The following is a 25,179-nucleotide window of genomic DNA, read 5'->3' on the forward strand; positions in this document are numbered from 1 at the left end:
TAGCTGCTCATTGACTATACTTGGAATAAGAGCCATAGTTGTTTTTTTGGCAAAGGAAGAAAATGAGGAAAGAAATCACATACAGACTTCAGCGACATCAACATGGCTTTCGAAGCAGCATCAGCCAGGGAAGCATCTAGCTGAAAGGAACTGGAGCTACCAAGTGCTATGTACCTTCCCCTTCCCCTCAAACCTTCTCTCTCTCTCTCTCCTATTTCTTCCTCTTTTTCCTCTCTCCATTACTAGATGATGCCCATGATATAGTCACTGTCTAAGAGGAAATAGGAAACTCTTTTATTTCTGCATTCTTCCTCCCCCACCCCCCCACCCCCAACCCCACCCCCGCCAACTCTAGCAGGTGAATGGGGCCAAACTAAAGAGTGGTCTTGTTGAAGATATAAAGGCTTCAGGTGAATGTGAAAGGCTGATTGTGCAAGTAGATTATGCAAATTCTGGGCTGGACCCAGTGGCTCATGCTTGTAATTCTAGCACTTTGGGAGGCAGTGGCAGAAAGATCGCTTGAGGCCAGCAGTTTGAGACTAGCCTAGGCAACAGAGCAAGACCCTATCTCTACAAAAAAAAAATTTTTTTTTTAATTAGCCAGGTGTGCTGGCATGTGCCTGTAGTCTCAGCTATTAGGGAGGCTGGGGTGGAAGGATTGCTTGAGCCCAGGAGTTCAGTGTTGCAGTGAGCTATGATTGGGTCACCACACTCTAGCCTGGGTGACCAAGCAAGATCTTGTCTCTAAGAAGAAGAGGAAGAAGAAAAGGAAGAGGAAGAAGGAGGAGAAGGAGAAGAAGAAGGAGAAGGAGGATGAGGAGGAAGAGGAAGAATTATCCTGCTCCCATGTGGGAGGCTTTGAAGGCCTCATCCTCTACCACCTGAACTTGTAATTAAACACTTCCCTTCCATTTTCCCAAAGCAACCGAAACCAGCACAGAAACCTCTTGTCAATTACTTGCGCAAGTGTCCCTTGGGTATGTTGATAAACAAGACAAAGTTTTAAACCTAGGGAAACATTCTTTCTGTCCTTATCTCCTCTGCTTTCCCAAACCTCCCCAGTACTACCACTGGCCCTACAGCATTTCTTGCAGCCCTCCTTCATTCCAGCCAAGTCTAGCTTTGTGTGGCCCCACAATTCTCCTTCATGTTACTTCCAAGCTCCCACCCAAGATACCCCCAAATGCTGGGAGCATCTCCTTCTTGTTTCCTGTGCTGCTTTCCTCTCTTCCTTGGAAGTTCCTCTCATTGACTCTAGGAAGGCTTCCTCTAGTACTGAATTCCCAAATATACATCTTGTTAAAGCCTCTAACATGTACATTGAGTATGGGAAAATTCAACAATCACTTACAAGTTAAGATTTCTATGTCTCGGGGCTGAAAGGGACTTTTGAATCAGAATTGGTCCATTTTCAAATATTCCTCTAGCTTATGACAACTTTCTAAGCTTCAGTTTTTTCATCTGTAAAATGAGGGTACAGGGTCTTCATTCTAAGGTTCTAGAAGTCCAAGGCTTGGTCAAGGTTACACAGCTAGAGGTATGACAATGCAGGCTAGAAGTGGAGCCTGCTCCTATCTGAAGGCCACACTCTCCACTCCATCAAGCTCTGTGTGCACATACAAGCACAAGCCAATTCATCTGCCTGAACTCCTCTGTTAAATACATACCAAAACTAACAATGGAACTACCACGTGATCCAGCAATCTCACTTCTGGGTATATCCAAAGGAATTAAAATCAGTATGTTGGAGAGATGTCTGCACTGCCATGTTAATTGCAGTACTATTCACAACAGCCAAAAGGCGGAATTAACCTAAGTGTCTATCAATGAGTGAATGGATTTTTTAAAATGTCGTATATATACACAATGGAATACTATTCAGCCTTAAAAAAGAATGAAATTCTGTCATTTGTGACAAAGTGGATAAATCTAGAGAATATTAAATTGAGAAGTAAAATAGACCAGGCACAGAGAGGCAAATACTGCATGATTTCATTTATATGTGGAATCTGAACTCCTAAAAGTAGAGAGTAGACTGGTGGTTACCAGAGGCTGGGGAGGAGGGAGTGGGTAATGGAAAGATGTCGGCCAAAGAGTCCAAAGTTTTAGTCAGACAAGAGAAACAAGTTCTGGTGTTCCATTGCACAGCAAGGTGGCTATAGTTAATAAGAATGTATTGTATATTTCTAAATTTCTAAAAGTTTGAATTTTAAATGTTCTTACCACAAAGAAATGATAAGTATGTGAGGTGATGAATATATTTGCATAATTTTATCATTTTATAATTTTATATATATATATTTAAAATATATCAATTTGAGACTAAGGAGCAATTCTTTATTTTTATACCCTTAAATACTTAATACAGTATTGCCTACTGAATTATGTCTCAAATGTAAACACCCTATGTTATCCAACTCTATAGCCATCTACCACCAACCACCACCCACTCCCTTGATCTTTGCACATCAAAGATGCCTACTAATAAATGCTTTTGAATGAACAAAGTCACTAACTGAATGAAGGACCTCCCATTTTTCATTATCTCCATGAGTACTGCTCACCAATTTATTGAAACTGGACTCCCAAACTCCCAGGCAAAGCTAACCCTCCCCGATGTGTTCTGCTGGCTCCACCATTAAATAGCTGTGTCACTCAGCATTTCTATAACCCTGATGTGCCTCCATTTCTTCATCTGTAAAATGGGAATAAAATAGTACCTACCTCATGGGGTAGCTATCAGGATCAAATGAATGAGTCCACTAAAAGCACTGAGAATAGTGCCTAGCAATACGTGTTAGGGTTCTCCAGAGGGACACAACTAATAGGATACATGTATATATGAAAGGGAGCTTATTGAGGAGAATTAGCTCACACGGTCACAAGGCAAAGTCCCATGATAGGCTGCCTGCAAGCAGAGGAAGAAGAAGCCAGTAATGGCTCAGTCTGAGACCAAAAGCCTCAAAAGTAGGGAAGCCGACAGTGCAGCCTTCAGTCTGTGGTCGAAGGCCCGAGAACCCTCGGGAAACCACTAGTGTATGTCCAAGAGTCCAAAGGCTGAAGAACCTGGAGTCTGATGTCCAAGGGCAGGAGGAACAGACAGATGCATCCAGCACAAGAGAAAGAGGAATGCCAGAAGCCTCAGCAAGCCAGCTCATCCTTCTTCCTCCTGCTTTGTTCCAGCTGGGCTGGCAGCCGATTGCATGGTGCCCACCCACGAGGGTGGGTCTTCCTCTCCCAGTCCACTGACTCAACTGTCAATCTCCTCTGGCAACACCCTCACAGACGCACCCAGAGCCAAGACTTCACCAGCTATCTAGGCATCCCTCAATCCAGTAAAGTTGACACCTAATATTAACCATCACACAATACATAGCAAAATGCTCAGTAAATATTAGCTGTTGTTATTCTATACTTTCATCTAGCATAATCCTCATCACACATCACCGTGATGCCTATTTAATTTGTTAACTTTCCAGAATGAGTGGAAGCTCTATGAGGTCAGGGACCATGTCTGCCTTGGTCTTACTCCCAGCATGGTGGTCTGGCAGGTGGTAAGTAATCAATAAATTTCTGAATGCACCCACGCAAGAATGCAAAAATGCAAAGCTAATTCCCTGGGCTATGTGGATTGGTTGCTGATACTTTGTAACTAACAGAAAATGTTCTAACCTTTGAATACTGTAGGTAATTGTTCTGAGTTGCTCTCCTCTTTATTTAAGAATAGAGGAAATGAGAGGCACCATTGCAAAGTGGTTAAGAGCACAGAGAGCAAAGCCAGAGTGCATGGATTTGAAACCTGGTTCTACCACTTACCAAAATGTGACCTTATGTGACTTCAATAGAAATAATAAAGTACCTACCTCAGGTGGGTCTTATGGAGATTAAATGAGTTAACAGATGAAATGAGCGTAGTGCCTAATATTACATAGCGTTAGCTACTATTATTATCATCACCATCACCATCATCATCATCATCATCCTGAATTGTGAATAAGGATATGATACAAAGACCTGAGAGTGAAAACAGATGTGTGGTTGTAGGAAAATATTTTGTCACCAATACAGAGACATCATGGATGGCTAAAAGGTAGCATTCAATATAACCATGTTGTTGTGTTATGACAGTTTAGCTGTCATCAATATACTGTTGGAATGTTTTAGGTTCATGCAGTTTAGGCCACACTTGAGGGCAGGGAGTTATGGGAGGAAGGTTTGCAGAAGAGTGTCTACTTTGTACAGTGTAAATGCTGCTGTGCCCACCAGCTCCCACCACAAGCCCTGCACTCCAATGAGGTGGGCACACATCTGTGGCCCAGCACCACCCCGAGTCCTGCTGTGGCCAGAAGACCACTCTTCCCTCCTTGCCATCTTCTCCTGACACAGATTTTCTCATCACATTTTAGTTCAAGGACCCTCCAGAAACCTAAGGCACCATTCTGTTCTCTGATGCTGTGTCTTCAAAGTCATGGGCAGTGCAGAAGCCCAGCTGCCAGGACACCAGCTGTCCCCTCCCTGGGCCTCGCTGTGGCTGAACTGCAGGTCCCCTAGGATGTCCAGAAAGGTAGCAAACTGGGCTTCCCCCAAGTTGCTGAGCCACCAGCAGCCGGAAGCAAGGGAGCAGCTTCACCCGCTGTGTGAGGAGGGCGGCAGGACCCAGCTCTGAGAAGATGTAGAACACACTGTAGCTTCAGGAAAAGGAATCTTAAGTCCCAGAGCAATTAAAGAACAGGGATCGAATTGAAGCAAGAAATGAGGAAAGCTTTACATCTCCTGTTTCTTATTCTGTTTCACCACAATGGCTTTTCCCCTCCACAGCCCAAAGCTGTGAAGCGATTTGAAGTCACTACATTTAGCCACAGATGATTGATTTTAAAATTATTCATGAGTAGCCATCTCACCACTATCTACCTACCTCAAGATTAGATGCTGCCACTATCTTACAATTCTCTTATAAGGGGTTGAAATCAAAATCTCCTCATGAATGGAATTTATCTCACCAGCGGTGAATATACACTGTGATTTGTTATCATGGAGTTCTTTATCCTATTTGCTGAAGCTACCTTAAGTTTATAACATGCATTAATTTTTATATTGCAAATTCTGCATATATGCAGAAAAAAGAATTACAACAGCACCTGCCATAGTTCTATTGAATCAGTACTTTATATATTGCATGTATTACATAGCATGACCTTTTGATGTTTAATACCCAACCCTACCCCTGCCCCACCTTACACACACATACCAGCTAAAATGGTTCTCTGAAGTTACCTCATGAGTCAAATTTGCTCAAGATTCATGGCTCTTACCTGAAGGACTGGGGTGCCTATTTAAATAATTTTAAGAAGAGGTCAATATTATGAATACTATCTCCTTGAAGTAGCCACACTATGGCATCAGGATTGCAACATGAATGCTGACACTTGTGCCTGGCAGCCCACAGAAGTTAGGGAACTTGACACCAGGAAGTGTCCCAGAAAGGACCCAGGACATGGTCCACCGGGATCCTCACTCAACAGAGGAACATGGAAAGCGCCACTCCCTCATTTGTCTAATCATATACTCATTGCCTGACCCTGGGTGGGTGGAGTCCTTCCATGTAACATACAATTTTTAATTTTAAGGGCCGATATCCATCTTTAAATTAGCTAAGTAATGATACAACGACTGAAATCAAAATTCATCGTGGCCTTCCCATGAATGGCCTCACACCATTTGGTGAGAGAGGTAAAGAAAGGGTGGAAATCTGGGTGCTGTGATGTGCTGGGTTTGCAATGACGCTTCCCTGGAATACAAGACAGGCTCAAACCTCTTGAAGCCAGTCGGAGTCCAAGGTAAACTGCTTCACAAACACTCAGCCAATAATAAAATGTTTTGAAAAGCACTTAAGCTTAATAGGTTGAGGTGTTAACTCAGTGGAAGCTTCTGTTACTATGGAGAGAGACTGCGAGAGCAGAGCAATGACACGGGGTGGGAAAAGGAACGCCATTCGAAGGAGTCATGCCACACACAGCAGACATACAATAAGGCCTCCTGTATGCGATGGGCAGCCACATGGGGCCCAGGATGATGACGCTGGTCCAGGGGAGTACTGACTGGTATGGGTATGGTCTTCAGATCCCTCAATGCACTTGGTTTGAATCTTCCTCTTGATCCACCACTCTCCCCAGGCCTACTGTAGAGCAGACCTTCTAAGACCAACTCCTCCACTTATTCTTCCACCCTGTCTTGGCCATCAGCTCAGAAGCCAAGGGCCATCCCCAGACATTCCAGAGCGAATAGACTGGAGTGTGCTCTACACCTCTGGTATTACAGGTTTTCAGGTTACATTCCTGCAGACTCTCTGACACATGACAGGCTACAGAGGTATCATCAGGTCCAGGAATTTGTGCTGCAAGAATAATGATTTTAGTTCTCCATGACTACTAACTCAGTGGTCTTGATTAGTCTTATTGTAGTGTTGTTTCCTATCAGTGAAACATTGTCTTTAAAAGGATTTCAGTCTCCAAACTTCCTTCACACAATGAATGCTCATGCCCTAGCACCCGGAGCCATTTGGCAGCCATTCTAGTTCCCTGGGGCTGTGCACCAAGGAAGAAAACTGGTTCATCCCAACACCATTCAACACATGCATTACTGATGGTCTTCTATGGTGTAAGCCATTGGGAGGGGCTGAGTTGCCAGTAAATGCCTTTCTGACCTGTGCAGTTGAGTCATCTGATCAGCATTCAGAACCATTGCTGTTGGCACGACAACAATGTAACACCTAGAAATTTATTCTTTATCAGGGGTATCCAGTCTCCTAGCCTGAGATTTATAAGATTCATTGAAAGAGATAATATATTTTTTAAATGAAAGAGCAAAACAACATAATTACATATCTACAGAATAAACTGACCTCTGCCAACCCAGGTGGAGATGAAGAGTACAGGGTTTGATTCCTCTAATTACACACAGCTTTTGGATAGGGGTGGATTAAAGGACACTTTATTATTCTCCCTCTAGTCATAGCGCTCTGTTGAAGCTAATCAAACTCTAATTCATTAGAAACTGGGACAAGAAACAGAAAATATAAATAAATAATGGCTTCCACTGGCCCTTAAAGCCCGAGCGAAACTTCTGATTAAATCTGGCACCTGGGCCCTGCTAGAATGTGCACTCCATGAGAGCGGAAGCCTTGCCTGGCTTGTTCAGCACCTAGACGAATGCCCAGCACCTTGTGCTCCCCTCATAAGTACTTGTTGAGTGAAGCAACGAATAAATAAATGAATGAACAAACAAACAAGGCAGACTCATCCAGAGCAGCAGAGGAGTCATGGTAGATTGAATGTGCCATCAAAATCAAATGCCTTGGGCTGATCCCAAGTCTTCTGACCAGACGAGTTTGAGTGAATTACCTCACTTATTTCAGCTATTTCCCCCCAATAAGATGGAAGTAACAATAATATGTTTTGCAGATTAAGTGATAAAATTTATGTAAAAGTGATAAAATTATGTAAAAGTATTTCATAAAGTACCAGCTACCCATATGAGAACCCTGTAAGTGACCCTGTATCCCACGGCCTCACTCACCCCTGCTACGTCCTGTTTGCCTCTTAATCCTACAGCTTCTACCTCCTAATATCTCCCTTCATTGCTTCCTCTCCATTCTCACCACCAGTATCTTCACTGCGGTTCTCAGCACTCATTACCAGATAGCTCCAGCCCCTTCCTGGTGAGTTCCCTGCCTTAAGCCTAGCTCTGCTACAGTTGCCTTGCTGCCAATGGGCTTCATGAAGGGTGAGTGATTCCTGTAGTCACAAAGCACAGGGATCCATGCTCAGAAGGGCCCATGCTTGAGAGCAAATGCCCTCTGGTTGCCATTTTGAAATTCTTAATGATTTACCGTTTTGGAAGTGAAGTCCATGGCACATGAACATGGGCCGGGGGCTTAGGGTCTTGGCTCTCATGTGCAGCATCTCTTACCACCTCCCTGCCTCCCAGGACAGGTACTCAGCTACCCATTTCACTGCCCCTGGCACTCTGGGCCCTGCCCAACCTCCCCCACAACCTGTCCCAGTGACACTGTCCACTCCACTTCAGTGGAGGGTTGGGCGCAGGGTGGAGAGGGGCAGGGTTGGTGAGCGTGCTTCACAGTATCTTGCAAGGGGTGTGGCAGTGGCCATCCTCACCCCAGGCTGTCAGTGCTACCATGCACTTAGCAGGCAACTTGGTACAGGAAGCCTCAGGCTCAACCTTAACCAAGATGCCCAGTACATCTTGACAGGGAAGTTGCAATACCCTTGGGGGTTACCTGCTTACCAAGGGTGACAGCACCAGGCCTCCGGGAAGGAGAGACACCTGGCTGCATCTTCCTACCCCTAGCTGAAGCATGACACATCAGTCCCATGGCTATGGAGAGGCGGAGCCAGCTGCCAGTGGACCACATGTGTCCCAAGTCTTAGGGAGGGCTCCAGCTCCCGTGAAAGTCTGTACTTGTCCCACAAGTGTCCTGCCATGAGGACCGGAGGGATGTGACATTAAAGAGGATAAAAAAATGCCACGACAGATTGAGAGGCTGCAGAATGAAGGGAAATGCTCTGTATTTTAATGCCTTTAACAGCACCTTTTTTTTTCTGGTTTTTGAAGAAATGGCCCCACATTTTCATTTTGCACAGGAACCCCAGGATCCAGTCCTGGCTGTAAACATGACCCTTCTAAATTCTGACCCTGACACACTGCTTACCTGTGACACTCCTTCAGTGTTTTCCCCTTTCCTGTAACTCAGAGCAGAAAGTTCGAGCCTCCTGGCTAGGTCCCCTTGTCTGGCACGTGCTGATTTCCTCAGCCCCATCCCCTTCTGCTCACCCACACTCACCCTCCGCCTTGGCCATCTTGAAGCATTAGCAGCTTTTTGAACATGTCTTGCTGCTTTATGTCACTGCTCGTCACGTATTCTTCCCTCTGTTACCATTGTCTACCCCTACCTTTATCTGACTGTGTCTACTCAAGCCTCACTTCCTTCCATGGCCTTCCCTGACTACCTCAGCCCCCACCAGGCTCCCTCCGAGGAGAACTGTGTCATGGCCCCGATCACTGTGTCCTAGAATCACAGATGTTCCTACCTGGCTTCACGGTCATATGTATGCAACATGATCCTGATGACAGGGACCATATGACCTTCTATTCCTAGCTCCAGCAGAGGGTCTGACACTTTCAGGGAGCACTGAATTCAACACTAAGCTGGACATGCTAGTTCTCTCTGCAATTCCCTTCATTGCCTGCTTAGTGAGATGATCTGAATCAAACAAATCAGTCCCACTGGCCACTTTCTCCTGAGAGAGGAGGCTTTTCAATCACCAAGATGGCCAAGGCACCATTTTAAACCTATTTTATAGGCCTACCACTTTCTGATCATGTCACCTGCAATGATCCCATGGGTTTCCGTTCTTGCTTATCACCAAACCTCAGCCACAGAAATTAGAGATCAAAAGCACTGGACTCATTTTTCTTATGAGAAAAAATCATTTTTCCCCTTCAACACATTCATAAAGCTTTAACAATGCAATCCTAGTACATGGACCTTGCCTCCCCCACTTTCCTATGGCGATCAATGCCCCATACAATGGGTTTCATGACCTTAGACCCGGAATCTAAAGATAGGCTATTCAATCATCTGGTCCAGATCCCTCATCTTACCACTGTGGACACTGAATGCAGGGGCCAGGGGTTGTCTCCATCCCAACCCAAGCCCATGCTCATCCCGCTGTTCCATGCAGTCTCTGTGAACTGGGAGTTATCGCCAGGCTCCTGATTCACCCTTCACTTCTCTGAGAGGATACAAGGTCATCCTCGCTTGTATGTTTCCTTTCTTCAAGATCTCTAGACTATAATATTATCCCATCCATTGTCCAGTAACTCAAAACCTACCAGCCATACTAAACTAACCCATGATTATGGCATTCTCTGTTGCCACTTTTCACTGGTGCTTTATTTTCCTCCTGAATGTTCATCAGGGAGTTTGTTAAAAATTGGGAAGGGGCAGGAATGAGGTTATTGAGCTGTCATTGATCAGACAATACAATTTACCTCACAGCAACAGTTTACTTCACTAAATTGTGGGGGAGCCAATGAGAAAGGAATGATCCTGGTTGATGCGCAGTATTGACACAGTAGCCACACAAACCACATTCAATATCTCTGTAAGCCAGCTGCTGGCTTGTTTTGGGGGCAGTGTAATTGCTGCTGCCATCATTTCATGAACGGTCCCCTCTTCATCCCACCACCGTTCATGGATTAGTTAGTAAACTAGCAGGACTGTTTCAGACAGAGAGCAATCTGCAAATCAGAAGCTTTCCAACTAGACTGGAATGGGTGGCTTTATTAGACACATTCCCAGTCACCTTGCTAACAGCCCTCAGGTTTCAGAAATGTCATTAAATATTCCATTCAAGAAACATAGGAAACCCTAAATGCGATCTACCTCATCCCCATCCCCACCGCCTCCCCCACACCATCTCCACCCTTCAGGCACATTCTAAACTTACAGAAATGTGGCCAGGAGAGAGTTAGACTATTTTGTGTGATGCAATACAGCCTGTTCAACTTTTGCATAGCAATTCAGCAAACACAGTTTTAAGCATTCAATTCTACTTCTACAGCTTCTTAAAATTCCCTGCAATATAATTATACTGATGGGAATGCAGAAAGATAATTGCTTTTAGAGGAAAGTTTCTCCTTTGTTCCATGTTCATCTGGCTTCCAGAAATGGAACAAGAGCCCTTGAACAGCAGAAATACGCATCCATGTGTCTCTAGTTATCATTTATTTACAAAGATAGACCTTGACAAATGTAATTTGTTCAATAAAATTAAAAGGATGCACGATAATTCACTTAGACAAAGAGACTTGAAAGGGGACGTCATCGGCAGCAGCGCCGTCCATCATTCCAAATGATCAGCTGACTTTGAAGAAGTGGCAGGTGTTCCCCTTTTGGAATGCAGCATTGAAATAGTATTTAGAAGGGGGAAAGAAAGAAAGAGAGCTAGGAATTGGAGCAATTTTTTATTCTGGCAATAATTATACAAATTAGATCTATGAAAGACAGAGAATGACTGTGCCTTGAACCCTGTCTGTGTGCATAGAACAATGGGGAAATTAATAATTAAATCTATTACATATGCTCATAATTCAATACAAAAGATACCTCAGTAGTTCAAACACTCCTGTATTTTCATTTGAATAAGGCTTTCACACATGCTCATTATATATGTATTATATTTTAAATTTAACAGCTTATTTTGTTGCCTTTATGTTTGAATTAATAAGGGCGCACTTTAATGCACTAATGGGGAATTGCATTAGCTGGCTTTGCAGACATAACTTTGAAAATCTCCCTGGTTTCCCAAGGGTGAAATCAATTTGCCCCATAACGTGTTGTCTCACAGACACATCTGGAATCTTGGAAGAATAGCTCCCCTCTACAAGCTTCTGATTTGGGCCTCCATATTTAAAAGAGGATCCCCTAGTAGATACCCTTGCTAAATTGAACAGACACATCGAGATCATCTTCTGGATTTTGCAATCTTTTAGCCAGCTGACATGCTTTTTATGCCTGGCCCATGTTATTTTTCCAGAGAGCAAAAATAATTTTTCTGCAAAAAAGTAAAAGTTTATTTTTAATCCAATAATTCATTTCCTCCCTTTTTAAAATTTTTCTTTCTCACTCCCTCTCTCCCTCTGGCTTTCTTTATATTCCTATTTTTAACTCTTCATACTACCTCTGGCTCCATGGAGAGTGAAGAAGACAAGGAAATTAGAAAAAAGAGAGAGAGAGAAAGAAAAGTATATACTATGGTGGGCAATGATGGAAAGGCCACCACAATTGTTGAGGAACCAATTAATAGCATCAGAAGTACTGGAGTTCAGGACAGGGGGATTGGTGGTTGAACTACAGCACTGAAATCCCAGAGAGCACAGTGAGTTCACAAAGTGAGAGTCTCAGTTTTCTAAAAAAAAAACAGGGTGACTCCACTGGAGGGTCAAATGCTAAAGTAATAATCAATGGAAAATACCCATCCCTCTGCAACCCAGAAAAGAGACAAAGAAGTCAGTATCTGTGAGAAAGAAAGAGAGGAAGCCTAACCAACTGCTCACATCTCAGTGCAAAGCGGCTGCCAGCATACCCGGACAGCCCGGCACATGCGGAGGCACTTGCCGCTGCTGCCACTGCGCTATGACAAGGAGTTTTGTGCCTTCGGAGGAGCGCCAAATCCAATGACGCTAATTGCATTGCAGATTTCTAGCATCATTAGCAATTCTTAAAATTACATTTGCCCTGCTTAAGTTCTCTATTTCCAGCCTGGTATACGAAGGGGGCAAGTCTCTAAAGGGGATATGGGTTACAGAGAAACTTGATTGGACATGCTGGCTTCAGGTGTGCAGGTGGAGGCTGGCCGGGGGGATTCACAGCCCAGGAAAAAATGCTTGTTTGTCTTATTTTAAATGCTGATTGCCGGGAGAATAAACAAAACCCGCAGCTAAATGGGCCTTAAAGGAACACTGGGAATTTTGGAAAGAAGAAAGCCTTACCGATAACAGTTGGAACTAGCCCTGTGGGTCCTATGGTGACAAGCACCATCCAACCACCCCGGGCGATGGAGTAACTTGCATTTGAAATAGTTGCTGCAGAAATAACCACTCTCCTTTTGTTTGTTTGTATTTAAAACAAATGAATAAAATCCAGATGAATTTGTGTTTTTGCTTTGTTTGTTTGTTTCCTTAAAGAGAACATATTCGCTCATTAGGAAAGCTAGACAGCCAGCTCAAGAAACAAAAGCCCCAAGTCTGTGTCTCTCCTGAGCTTTGGCAAACACTCTGCCACAACATTTCCCGGCCCAAGTATCTCAACCCTGCTGGGAAGGGAAAGGCTATCCCAAGAGCAGAGCAGAGGTCAGGATCCGCCTCTCCCGAGGCTGCTGGCTCCTGAAACTGGGGCAGGGCTCTGTGCAGTTGGGACTTCCATTGTAGAGTCATTGAGAGATCACCAACACCAGCCTCTCCCAGAGTGGAGGGGTGGCCTCTACTCTGAATCTAGCAACAGAAAGGGGACCAGCTCCCGGGTATTTTTTCCAACAATTTATCCCATGTAATGAAATTGCTAAGCCTATATATTTATAGACACATACATACACATATATATATATACACACTTACAAATATGTATTATATATACAGCTCTATGTATAAACACTCACATAGAGGGAGTGTATAGCTTTTAATTGGGCCGTCTTCTCAAAATAATTAAGCCAGTTTTAATGAAATACTGTTTAAGGCTGCTGGCAAGCAAAGAAGCCATCTTTAGCAGAGCATTAATAAACTGAGTCATTCGCACGAGGGAATGGCTAGCTGTATCAGTCACATTCATGGTGCTAATAAAAGAGCTCAGTTCTCTGTGGCAGGCCAAGGATTGGAGGGCCGGGAGGGAGCACAGAGCCCAGTCATCTCGGGCTTACTGTCACAGACAGTCCTTACGGCTGCAGTGGAGTTCACAGTCCAAGCTGGAAGAAGGGTCTGCTTGCCCTCAAAGGATCCCAGCAGGAATCTCTGTCTATAGAAGAGTGAGGTGACCAATCCCAGGGGCTGGTGAGGTCTCTAGAGCTCCTTACCATCTGTGGGTGACACTGGACCAGGATTGGGAACAGGGTACAAGGGTGGCCAGAGTTTCTCCTTTTGGTGTCCCAGTTCCTCGTCTACAGTGACCTGCCAACCCCGTGATATCAATGAGATAAACATGTTGGGAGGGTTTTTCAGAGGTGTTAATGGGGGTAATGTTTAACTCATAAAATGAGGATAGTCATTCTCTAAACCAGGAATTTAGATACGACTTCCCTTATCAATACCTCCTGCTGCTTTTTAGCTGCTGCTTTTTAGCAGCAGGAGGTATTGATAGGTAAAGGAATATCTGGTTTGGTTTTTAGTCAAAGGGATGGTTTAGCCATACTCACAATGAGAATCTTTACAAACTGGACTGACTTTCACCAAAAGCGATGAGATGGACTTGCTGCCACATATAGGTCCATGCCAATGAGATGGTGTAGCAGTATCTGGTGCTGGAAAGAAAGGGGCCTGTATAAGAGTCCCATTGTACCAACAAGGAAACTGACCTGCCCCAGTGTTACACCGTTTATCCCCAGTGGCACAGCCACATCCTGAATCCTTCAAGAGTCCTGGGAGAAGAAAATAAGCCCCGTTACCCTCTCTTCCTTTCTGTCTTGGAGAGAAGAGGCCTATAAAACACTAATAGTGCAGGGGAAGTTTTTTCTAATTCCAAACAAGGTGGGAAAAGCAGGAACCTTTTGATTTCTGTAAGATCAATTTGGTGAAGGGCTAGCACGGAAGTTTAGACTGGACCATGATAACAGTTACCCTTTACTGAGCCTTTTCACTCGCCAGGAGGACACTGTAGATGCATAATAGTTCATAATCCTCACCACAACTCTGTGAGCTAGGGAGTTGTATTCCCACTTGACAGAACAGGAAACTGAGGCTCAAAAAGTTAACCAACTTACCCATAGTGCTAGAGCTCACAAACAGCAAAGGCAGGATTCAGACACCTCAAGGCAGTGAACAGGGGGCCCCTGGTTCTGGTCCTCCCTCTCCCGTTCTCCTCTACCCAGGCTTGATGCTGGGTCCATCCTCCCTTTGGCCTCACCATTAAAGCTAATGCTGACATTTCCATCAACTTCCCAGTCTCACACTCCCAGGAGTAGCAACATGTATCAAGCCCTGGCGCAGACACAGTCCTTACAAAAGGCAACTTCTGGGGAAGAAAAAGAAACTCCTTGTTCTCCACTGACTTTCAGAACTGATGCCCTGGCAGACATGAAGCGTGCTTTCAGCACGAAGGAGGAAGAAGAGGAACGCGCAGGGCTTGATTCCCGGTTCTCCAGAATCCGGAAGTGGAAGAAGCCTGGGAGTGACAAGGGACCCCAGATCCGGCCTAAACCAGCGCCCTGGGGTCAAGCCCCTGCGTAGTCCTGGACAAAGGAGCCGCGACCTGGAGGGGGGACCGGGAGAAGGGAACGGAGACCCCAGTGGAGCCAAGGAGCCTGGATGGGCAAAGGAAATGGGCGACGGGTAAGTGGAGATGCAGCCGGGGATGGGAAAGGACGACCATCGACTGGGAAGCGGAAACCCCCTTGCGGTTTGAGGGCCCTGAGGAGGGGAAGCGCCCCGCCCCCGCCCCCCAGCCCGCCTCCAGGGGTGAAGGACGGCAGGGCCTCCCGAGGCCGCCGCGCCGGGACAGCCTGACCGAGCAGCACCGAGACGAGGCCGGCGCCCACCGCCCCTGCCTGGCCCCCGTCCGCTCCTCGGGCTAGCACTAGGCCCCACCGTGCAAGCGCACTGTGCATCGCGCCTGCAGCCTTTCGAAAATAGAAAAATAGGGAGTATATGTAGTACCCCACACCCTTGTAATGATGCCGCTCCAAGCAAATGAGTCCTTAATAACAACAGGGTGCTGGGGGCAGCGACCGATGGGGAGCAAACAGCCTGGCCCTGTGGTGTAGAACGCGCGGCACTGGAGACTCCCGACACTCCATGTGGCACAAGTCCCAGGTCCCGGCGGGCCAGCACCCGGCCTTCCCCGGCGAGGAGCCGGGCTTCTGACGGGAGGGCAGGGTGGCGAGAGGGCGCCAGCAGGACGCCTGACCTTGCGTGAAAAACCAGAGAATTCCACAGCACCGCGGCGAGTGCTCCCCAGCTGCGACCGCGCCTCGGGCCGCGAGGATGTTCCTATGGCGCCACCTAGTGTCGGAGGTGCAGACAACGCTCTGGCGAGGGCTGCAAGGACGGCCTGCGACCAGCCCTGGGACCTCAGACTTAGGCTGGGACCTTGGGATGGGTCATCCCAGGGGCCCCAGCTGTGGACGAGTGATGCCCTTCCACCAGGCAAAAAGCCCCCCAGACGTCTCTCTCTTCCTGCTGCAACCAAAGCTAAAAAGAAAATTTGCCAGAATGAATGGAATAACTGACGGTCCCTTTCAATGAGACGTCCATGAGGTGATGTCTGGTTTTTCCTAAATACAATGGCCAGTCGATTATTAGTTCATCCAGAAAAAATATAGATGCTGTCATCGTATAAACATGAGTCTCCACATAGAACTGAGCCTCAGACCCGCTGGAGGTGCTCTGTCTGGGAAACACTGAACTAGAATTTTGGGTGGAACAAAGTAGAAGCTTTACTTTTTATTTAACAGTAGCCTGAAGACCTCCTGCAGAATAATGGAAAGGATAAAGACCTGGGAGCCAGGATACTAAGGTTCTGGCATTAGCTCTGCCCCCCAGTTGTCTGTTTGACCTCGACCAGAGGGAAACAGTTTTACTACCTCTCACAATACTGTGCAGTCTGCATTGGTATCTCCATGTAATCAGTAAGGAAATAGGGGCTCCAGGAGTTTACCCAAGGCCGGGCAGCAGATCAGTGGCCAGACCAAGCTTCAGCTGCACGTCTGCCCGACTCTGAAGAGCACGTTGCCTTCACAAGCCATCAAATCCCTTCGTGCTTTGGCCTCTTCATCTACCGCTTGAAGGGGCTGTACCAAGTGGTCATGGTTCCTTCCAGATACAGCAAACCGTGATTCTAAGGTTTCACTGATCCCTTAAAACCCAGTTTTAGTGCTCACAAACCCCGTGGTGATAACAAAAGAGCCTTTTAAAAGGATTTATCCACCTATAAAAACCATTAGATTTTATTTGGGGCTGTGGGCAAAGAACACCAAAGCAAACGTGTTGGAACATCAAACCTCCTTTAAAATTTAGGGCAGCAGGGACAGAGGAGAAAATCTGCACAGGGCAAGGAGGGACAACTTACAGATTCCATGGCTGGAACCAGACTGCGGGACACTATTTATCTGCCATTGGCTTCCTGGGGGATAATTGCCTCCTGACAATTGTTTAGACTTGATAAATACATGAAATGGGACCGCCAACAGTTTATCTGGCTACCAGTTCAGATCCGGACAGAACCAGATGAAGAAGTCAGGCATATCTGCAATAACCTCAAAGATAAAACCTTCCTATCAGAGGCAGCTTATCTCCTCCTCTGGGTCATGCTGCCCAGTAACTGCCACCTCCAAAAGAAGGAAGGGGAGAGCACTTCTAGCAGGGGGTTCACAGTGGGCCTTGCTTGCCTTGAACTCCCCTTCCTGCTCACAAGACAGGCCACCTGTCTGGCAGCAAGGGAGTGGTACTGTGCCCTGATCTGGAAGGCTTAGGAAAGATGTTGGCAAGGAAAGTGGAAGTAATGGGCAACTAGATCCCAAAGCCAAGGTCACCTAACTCTGAGATGAATGCGTTCCTCGTGGGCTCTTCCTCTGTTTCACATGGACAAGCTAAAGGAACTTCAGGCCTCCCCAGCAAAGATAACACCATGAATCGCAGCTCACAGGAGCTGGGACCCTGCTGGGCTACATACTCACCCCATGACCAAAGGCAAGTGGGACCTCTGGGCCTCAGTTTCCTCACCTCTCAGGGGTTTGAGCTAAATAATCCCTAAGATCCTACTGAGCCATTTTATGGACTGGAATCAAACCAGCCAGACCTCTTTATGGTTTAAAAGAGGTCAGAGGTTTCATCGAAGAACCATCTCCCTCCCTTACATTTTTCCTCAGCCCGCTTGCTTTTCTCTTCCCCCTCCCCGACACCTCTCATTTGCCGGCCACAAACCTCCATCCTCCAACTCCTTTCCAACGTCAGTAGCTGGCTCCACCAGGCTGGCTAAGGAGCGAGGAGACCATCACCTCAGAAAGCAGCCCCGCTGGGAGGTCCACGGAGCAGTTCGCCAAGCTGTGGACAGGCCCTTTATTTTCCATCTGTCAAGAAAGGAAGCTGCCTGTTGCTTATTTCCTCCTCCCACTCTTCTCCCTTCCTGCCAGCAGACTCTTCCACTTTCAGAATATTCTGATGGGGGATCGCAGGAGTTTTCCTCAAACAAGATCACTTGGGGTTGACTACTGAGCAACTCCCAGCCTCAGCCCCACCCATTCCCTCACCCTCCAGCTTGAGCGATAGCTCCAGTTAGTAAAGCAGTTGTATCAACAGGACAACAACCAAAAGTGACCTTCTACGTCCTAAAGCCCTTGCCTGACACCACCTCTTTTTTTTTTTTTTAATTATTCAGGGGCCTTTTGGGAACCCCCAGTTGAGCTGTATTCTGCAGAAAGACCTTCCAAACGAAAGGAATAAGGCATTGTTTTACCAAGAGCCTTTTCTCCCTCAAGAAACACAATGTAAACTAGGAAACTTGCACTTTCTTTTCCCTTTGGGTAGATGAGCAGAAGGGAAGAGTTACTACCCAGGGTGAGATCATTCCTCCATGGTGGTAGAATATCTGGTTCTTTCAGTTTCCCCATGGTGCTGGCCTCACAATAGGTGTTCATGAGGTGCAGGCTAATTGGGTGAGTGGATGCAGTGCTCTGATGGATTTATTCAGTGTACAAGATTGCAAAGCCATGTGCCAGCAAAGGCTTAACCACCCCACCCTACCCTTCAGACCAGCCCCATAGCTTTCCATGTCCCTGTCTGCCCAGCCTCAGGCCAAAGCAAAGGCAGGGATCTGAGCTGTACCCACTGTGAACGCCCATCTCCTGACCCTTGTGCTAGTGTCTTGTCCCTGCATGCCTCGGCTGTCTTCTCTCTGGACTATGATTCATGGCAGATATTAAAAAGGAAACAGCATCCTTCAATTCTTTCTACCATTTCTCTTATCTTTAAAGGGTTCTTATTAAGAAGTATCTTCAAACTTATTTATGTGATGTCATGCTAGGAAGCAGCGTTGTCAATGTGCCACTTTCCATGAGCACTGAATTCAGTAAAAATAAAAGCCAAATAAATGATATATTGTCTCCATGCAGAATCTTCTCTAGTCATGACTAGCTATCCAGATAGTAGGGAATCCCTAAAGATAATCAGATAATGGTGACTTTTGCTTACTGAGGCAAGCTCCCCTTTCCTCTGCGCTTCTGGAGTGATTGATCCAGAGAGGCCAGCTTCTTGCTGGGGCATAGCTGCAATCCGCTGTAAGAAGCCAGCTCAGAATCAGGGACACAAAATCATGGGGAGCCGACCATGGCCAAAGCATCATGCTATTACCCTTCACTTCACATTTTTTAGCTCTTTATTGAATGTTATGAAAGATACACAGATGTATATATTTTATGTTTTCATATTAAAATGTTTTCATATTAAAAATGAAAGGGCAGGAGGAAGTGAGGAAGGGGAAGAAAGTAGCATTAAAACGCCAAGCATCATGCTGGGAACTTGGAGTTCTCAAGCCCTCCAGTCTTGGCCACTGGGGAAGGGAGTGGGTATCACCCACTTAGTTCATATTTGAATAACTGCTCATACTTGAAAATGTCTTCAACTGCAACAACATGAAGTGGGGAGCCCCCACAGGATCTCCACGTCTTCCCCGAGAGCTCTTGGACCATGCTCCTTCATCCTCCATGATTTTGATCTTGCGGTTCTGTTTACCTTCAGTGCCTTCTCACTCTTTACACCCTCATCCCAACCCCTTCCACTTTTCAAGACTCATTTAGACATCATCCCCAAGAAAGCTTCTGATTCCCCACTGTCCAGTCCCATCTGGGTGGGTACCCATAGAGATGTCCTGTACACCTTGTCCCCACGTGTTAGAATACTCTGCATATCTGTCTGCTTCCTCAAGGTACTGTGAGCTCTTTGAATGAGAGTCTTGTTCAGGTTTGCATCCCCAGTATCTACTGGTTCAGTTCTAGGCTACCACTTGCCCAAACAACACCTCTGTGTTCTAAGAAAAAGAAGAATGCAGCCCCATCCCTCCCACTCACGCCATACGCACACTGTCAGCCTCCAAGCAAGGCCATGTGACTCCCTTGTTCAAGTCAGAAAAAGGTTCTCCCTCCTCATACTGGGTGCAGCTCTACAGCAAGGAGCAAGGCGTGGTGAGTAGGAGATGAGCTGGATGTCAGCACCCACTGGGCCCAGGCTCCAGGTAACCTGCACAACTGTATTGGTTGGCTCTGGTTGGATCAATCACTCCATCCAGAGAGCAGTGACCCACTTCTCCTGACCTCTGGCTCAGCTTCCAAGACACCAGGCTGCTTTTCTGCTCTACTACCAGCTACTCCCTCTAACTATAGCTGCCCCACGAGGTAGATAAGCCCCTGTGTCTCTAACGGCACAGTGCCCCATGCAAACCAAACACAGACCCCAGGAGAGAGAAGCCGGGGAGGTCCTGTTTCTTCCAGGCCCATTGCCAGCCTCTGTCCGGGTCTGGGCACATGGGCTCATTTACATGGCTGGTTTGGAGCCTTTGGCAGATGAAAGTGTGCGGATGGTTTTATATGTGTTGCTCATCATTAAACCTCCCCTTCAGGGTTTCTTGCCGCCTTTGGTTTGTGTCTCAATCTGGAGCAAATTTAAGCAACGGTTTAGGCCTCTGCATTTCCTTGGTTTAATTAATAATTCATAATAAAAATTTAATCAAGGCATAAGCTTTTGTGGAAGGTTATAAAACACTTTTATTTGCCCTGGAGATCAGAATGACCACTTTCTAAATCTGTGAAATGATGGGGTTTTTTTCCCAAATGAGGAAATTGTACTCTCAACTGTAAATTTCAGCTGTTTGCCATATGTAACCGCAGAGAATCTGTTTATTGACTTAGTATATTAGGAGTAGTTAGGCAGGAAGAAAAATAAACCCAAACTCCAGACAGGAGAAAGTGTGGGAAAGGAATGAAGAGTTGAAGTTAGAGTCTAGCAAACCTCTAGCCTCAGAGAATAACGAGAAGAGATAAATGGTAGAACCCATCTCCCAAAGGAGATGATCATGATAGTAACCAGATTGAGAGACAAAGAAACTGGCAGGACAGTCATCACAAGCCATTCAAGATCTTTGGAGACATAAGCAGAGAATGCAAAGGGAAGAGTAGAGCCGTGAGAGGATATTAGACACTATGTGAACTCTGCAGCAAGGTGTGGAGTCCTGCTTAGTGAAAACTGTAAACACGGGATGGGTTTTTACCTGCCTGAAATAGCAGAAAAGAGTTCTTGGCAAATAGCAGAGAGAGGGTCTAGACCAGGGGTAGCTCAAACGTGCATCTATAGACAAAACCAAACCACCAGGAAAGCCACCTAAAAATACGGAGTCCGAGGCCTCCACTTTAAATGCCTTTTAAAGCTCTGCAGGTGACTTTGATGTCAGCTAGCTTTGGGAACCGTGGTCCAGATGACCTTTTAAAGTCCTTCAGCATTAATTCTCTGAGATTTGTAAAAATTAAGTCAAGAGAGGAAGCACAAAGTTGCTGCAAAGAGCTGGATTCAGGGGATAATGTCTAATAATCAGTTTTCTCCATAATAATTATTGTAAAAACAACATGTTATTAACTTTGTGGTTATTCCCTTACTCTGACAACAACTCTGAAAGAAGGGTATTATCATCCCTCTTTTAGAGCAGGAAATGGAGTTTCAGAGACGTGAATCAGTTAGCCCAAAGCCATGCTGCTAGTGAATGGCAGGGACAGGTTTTGAGTCTCCTGACTGCAAACACGGTACTCAACCCTCATGGCCTGCACGGACCAGTCCTCCTTAAAGTTAGCTAAGTGGGCCGGGCGTGGTGGCTCATGCCTGTAATCCCAGCACTTTGGGAGGCCGAGGTAGGCGGATCATGAGGTCAGGAGTTCGAGAGCAGCCTGGCCAACATGGTGAAACCCTGTCTCTACTGAAAATACAAAAATTAGCAGGGTGTGGTGGTGGGCACCTGTAATCCCAGCTACTCGGGAGGCTGAGGCAGGAGAATCACTTGAACCTGGGGGGCAGAGGTTGCAGTGAGCTGAGATTATGCCACTGCACTCCAGCCTGGGCAACAAGAACAAAACTCTGTCTCAAAAAAATAATAATAATAAAATAAAGTTAGCTAAGTTTAACAACAGGGTTTGCCAGGTGGTAAAGGTTATGAAGGAGAAGCCCCTGGAAGGCCCAGTGGCAGACCCCACCCAGCACTAGTTCAGCCTTAAGTGGTCACTCAAGGATGAGCAAAAAGAAACTGACTCCTCAGGGCCTAATGGTCACAAACAGTTCTCCAGTGTGGAAAAATAACTCCAAGGAAAAGCACTCAGATCCTGGCTTGGTAGTATTGGCTTTAAATAAGAAGTCCTCATCTTTCAAGCCAGAACCCTCACCTCCAAGCCCAGCCTCAGCCCCAATCTCACCCGTGAAAGCCCACTGGTCAGAGTGGCTAACCCATTCCTGGATGCCAGGAACTTCCAAGAGAAAGTGTTTACTGGGGTCCCTAAAAGACCAAGGTGTTGGCGGCAAGACACAGAACACTTTTAGAAACCCACTAGCTTAGACCAGTACATTTAGTTATAAGAAAAGTTCCTGGGCTTCTAATTTGTAATCTGAATTCATTGACTTTGGAGCGGAGGGGGTCAGCATGGAAGAAGAGATTAGTGAGAGCAGCCCCACTGCCTGCACCTGCAACAGGAGGTGCCGTCCAGGGGCAAGGATGGGTGCAATTGGTTGGATGAGCCTCACATCGGCTGTGAGAACCCACTTCACTACGTGCTTGACCCAATCCCCTAAATCCCTCCATCAACTACTTGTTAATACAGACTGAGTATCCCAAATTCGGGTATCCCAAATCCAAACTGCTCCAAAGTCCAAAACTTTTTGAGTGCCATCAAAATGCTCAAAGGAAATGCTCACTGGAGCATTTCAGAATCAGATTTTATAATGCAAACATTCCAAAATCCCCAACAATTTTCTAAATCTGAAATATTCCTGGTCCCAAGCATTTTGGATAGGGGCTACTCAACCTGTATTTTTAAATATATATTCTTCCTCGTTATAAAGAGGATTAGAGATGCCTTCTATAAGAACTGTTGGATAAATCACAGGTGGGTCAGCAACTTTTAGTCCCAAGCATTTTGGATAAGGGCTACTCAACCTGTATTTTTAAATGTGCATTCTTCTTCATTACAAAGAGGATTAAAGATGCCTTCTATAAAGAACTATTTAATAAATCACAGGTGGGTCAGCAATTTTTAAAAAAACACAAGACTATAAATAAAAAATGGAATAAAGGATGAAGCTACATCAAAAATTTCTAGCACATATGCTTATTTTGGATCAGGCAGAGATTTGGCTTTGTTTTCTAGCTGCCATGGCAAAGCAAAAAATGGGGGAGGAGAGACATCTGATTTGTTAGAGAATTCAGTGATCATAACAAACCAGAACCACGAAATAAGCCAGTCACAAAAAGACAAATACTGTCTGATTCCTCTTAGAGGAGGTACCCAGAGGAGTCAAATTCACAGAGAGAGAAAGTAGAACGCTGGCTGCCAGGAAGTGTAGAGAAGGGGAATGGGGAGTTATTGTATAACGGGTACAAGGTTTCCATTTGGGAAGACGAAAAGAGTTCAGGAAATAGATGGTGGTGATGGTGGCACAGCAGTGTAGGCACTGACTGCTACTGAACTACACACATAAAAACGGTTAAGATGGTAAATTTTATGTCGTGTGCATTTTACCGCAATTCTAAAGTTATGACTTAAAAAAGGAAAGAAAAGAAAAAAAAAAAAGCCAGGCCCTGAGGAGCTGAACTACTTCTCCTTCTGACAGGAAGATGAGGAAGAAGTTCTCTAATTAGAGTTCCACCAAAAGGAGACGTTTAAGGTTGCAAATGGCAGCTTCAACAACATGCTCACAGGAGACGCATTTCTCAGCCTTCAGTGGAGGTTGATGGCTTCACGCTAAAATGCAGTTCAGAGAAAGCACTATGGTGGGGCAGGGGGATATGATGGCGTCCAGGTAACCAAACGGGATGGTTCATGGAGGCAGGAGAGGACATCTGCTCACGTGACTGTGGGAGAGCAGCCTGCCTGGCCTTCTGCAGAGGCTCCAGCAGGAAGGAACTTGTGATAGCACCACTGCTGCCCAGTTTGAAAGTGAGACATGCAAATATGGCCACTTGGCCACCCACCAGAGTTAACACTGATGTGATACTCATGTCCCCAAGTTCTTCAGCCTTCAAGACTCGACTCTTCCCTTAACATGCAAACAGCTACAACCTTAGCTCCTATCCCAGGAGGCTGCAGGAAAGCCAGTCTTTAGTGAGCTTCTCCTACCCCAGTTGTTTCTAAGAATCACCCAGGAATGCATCCACATTCCAAAGATCAGGCCTGTTTGCCACATCAGGTTGCCCTGGATGGACAAGTTTTCCACTGCCTCTAAGTCACCCTTGGCTTCTCCAGGTCACTGGCTCCCCCACTGCATACACCCATACCCCTCCTTTAGTCTCCCAGAACATAAGACCAAACTATAATATTGATCGAAATTTTCTGAAAGCTCAAAGATAGCAGAAGGGAATTACAAAATAGAAACAGAAAGGTTAAACCCCAGAGATCGGAAGTCCTAACTATCTTCGTCCTTAACTCCTAATTTGTCCCACATTTCAGGGGCCAGCCTGCTTTTCCCCAAATGCTTTGACCATGTTCCTTCTACCTAGAATCTGGCTTCCCTGATACATTTTGGGGTCCAAGAAAGAGAGAAATCTCCCAGAGGGTCCTCCAAGTCCAATGAAATAATTATCTCTGAGATGCAACTCTGCATATAGAGAAGACAACCCGTCATATTATTTTACAGAGTTACTTGGCTCCTCTTTGTCTCAAATACCTCCATTCCAAATAGAGTTTGCTTGAACACGACCAAATACACATTAAAGTGCTGCTTTTTTTTTTTTTTTTTTGAGATGGAGTCTGGCTCTGTCGCCAGGCTGGAGTACACTGGAATGATCTCGGCTCATGGCAACCTCCTACTCCCTGGTTCAAGCGATTCTCCTGCCTCAGCCCCGCCAGTAGCTAGGATTACAAGTATGCGCCACCACACCCAGCTAATTTTTGTATTTTTAGTAGAGACGGGGTTTCACCATGTTGGCCAGGATGGTCTCCATCTCCTGACCTCATGATCTGCCCTCCTGGGCCTCCCAAAGTGGTGGGATTACAGGCGTGAGCCACTGCGCTTCTTTCAAAACAAAGCGCCATTTCCCTCAATGTTGAATCATAAAGTTGCAGTGAGTTTGTCCCCATCCCTAGTTACCATGTTTCCAAAATTGTGGGATGCCATCTCAGTTCAAGCATCACTCCTATAACTCACTTT

At 45.8% G+C, this 25,179-nt stretch overlaps 1 protein-coding gene across 1 annotated transcript in view; it reads right to left on the reverse strand.

Annotated features, from left to right (window-relative positions):
* LOC101126927 (uncharacterized) overlaps window positions 1-16,119 on the reverse strand; it is a 37,634-nt gene extending 21,515 nt beyond the window's left edge. The window contains exons 1-3 of the mRNA XM_055380543.2: window positions 16,018-16,119; window positions 14,553-15,777; window positions 13,989-14,093 (exon numbers count right to left, since the gene is read on the reverse strand). Coding sequence (XP_055236518.2) covers window positions 14,788-15,777; window positions 16,018-16,119 — 1,092 coding nt within the window. The 3' untranslated portion in view covers window positions 13,989-14,093; window positions 14,553-14,787. The remainder of the gene's footprint in view (window positions 1-13,988; window positions 14,094-14,552; window positions 15,778-16,017) is intronic.
* Window positions 16,120-25,179: the final 9,060 nt, after the last annotated feature.

This window comes from Gorilla gorilla, chromosome 1, assembly GCF_029281585.2.
Source record: "Gorilla gorilla gorilla isolate KB3781 chromosome 1, NHGRI_mGorGor1-v2.1_pri, whole genome shotgun sequence".
Lineage (NCBI taxonomy): Eukaryota > Metazoa > Chordata > Mammalia > Primates > Hominidae > Gorilla > Gorilla gorilla.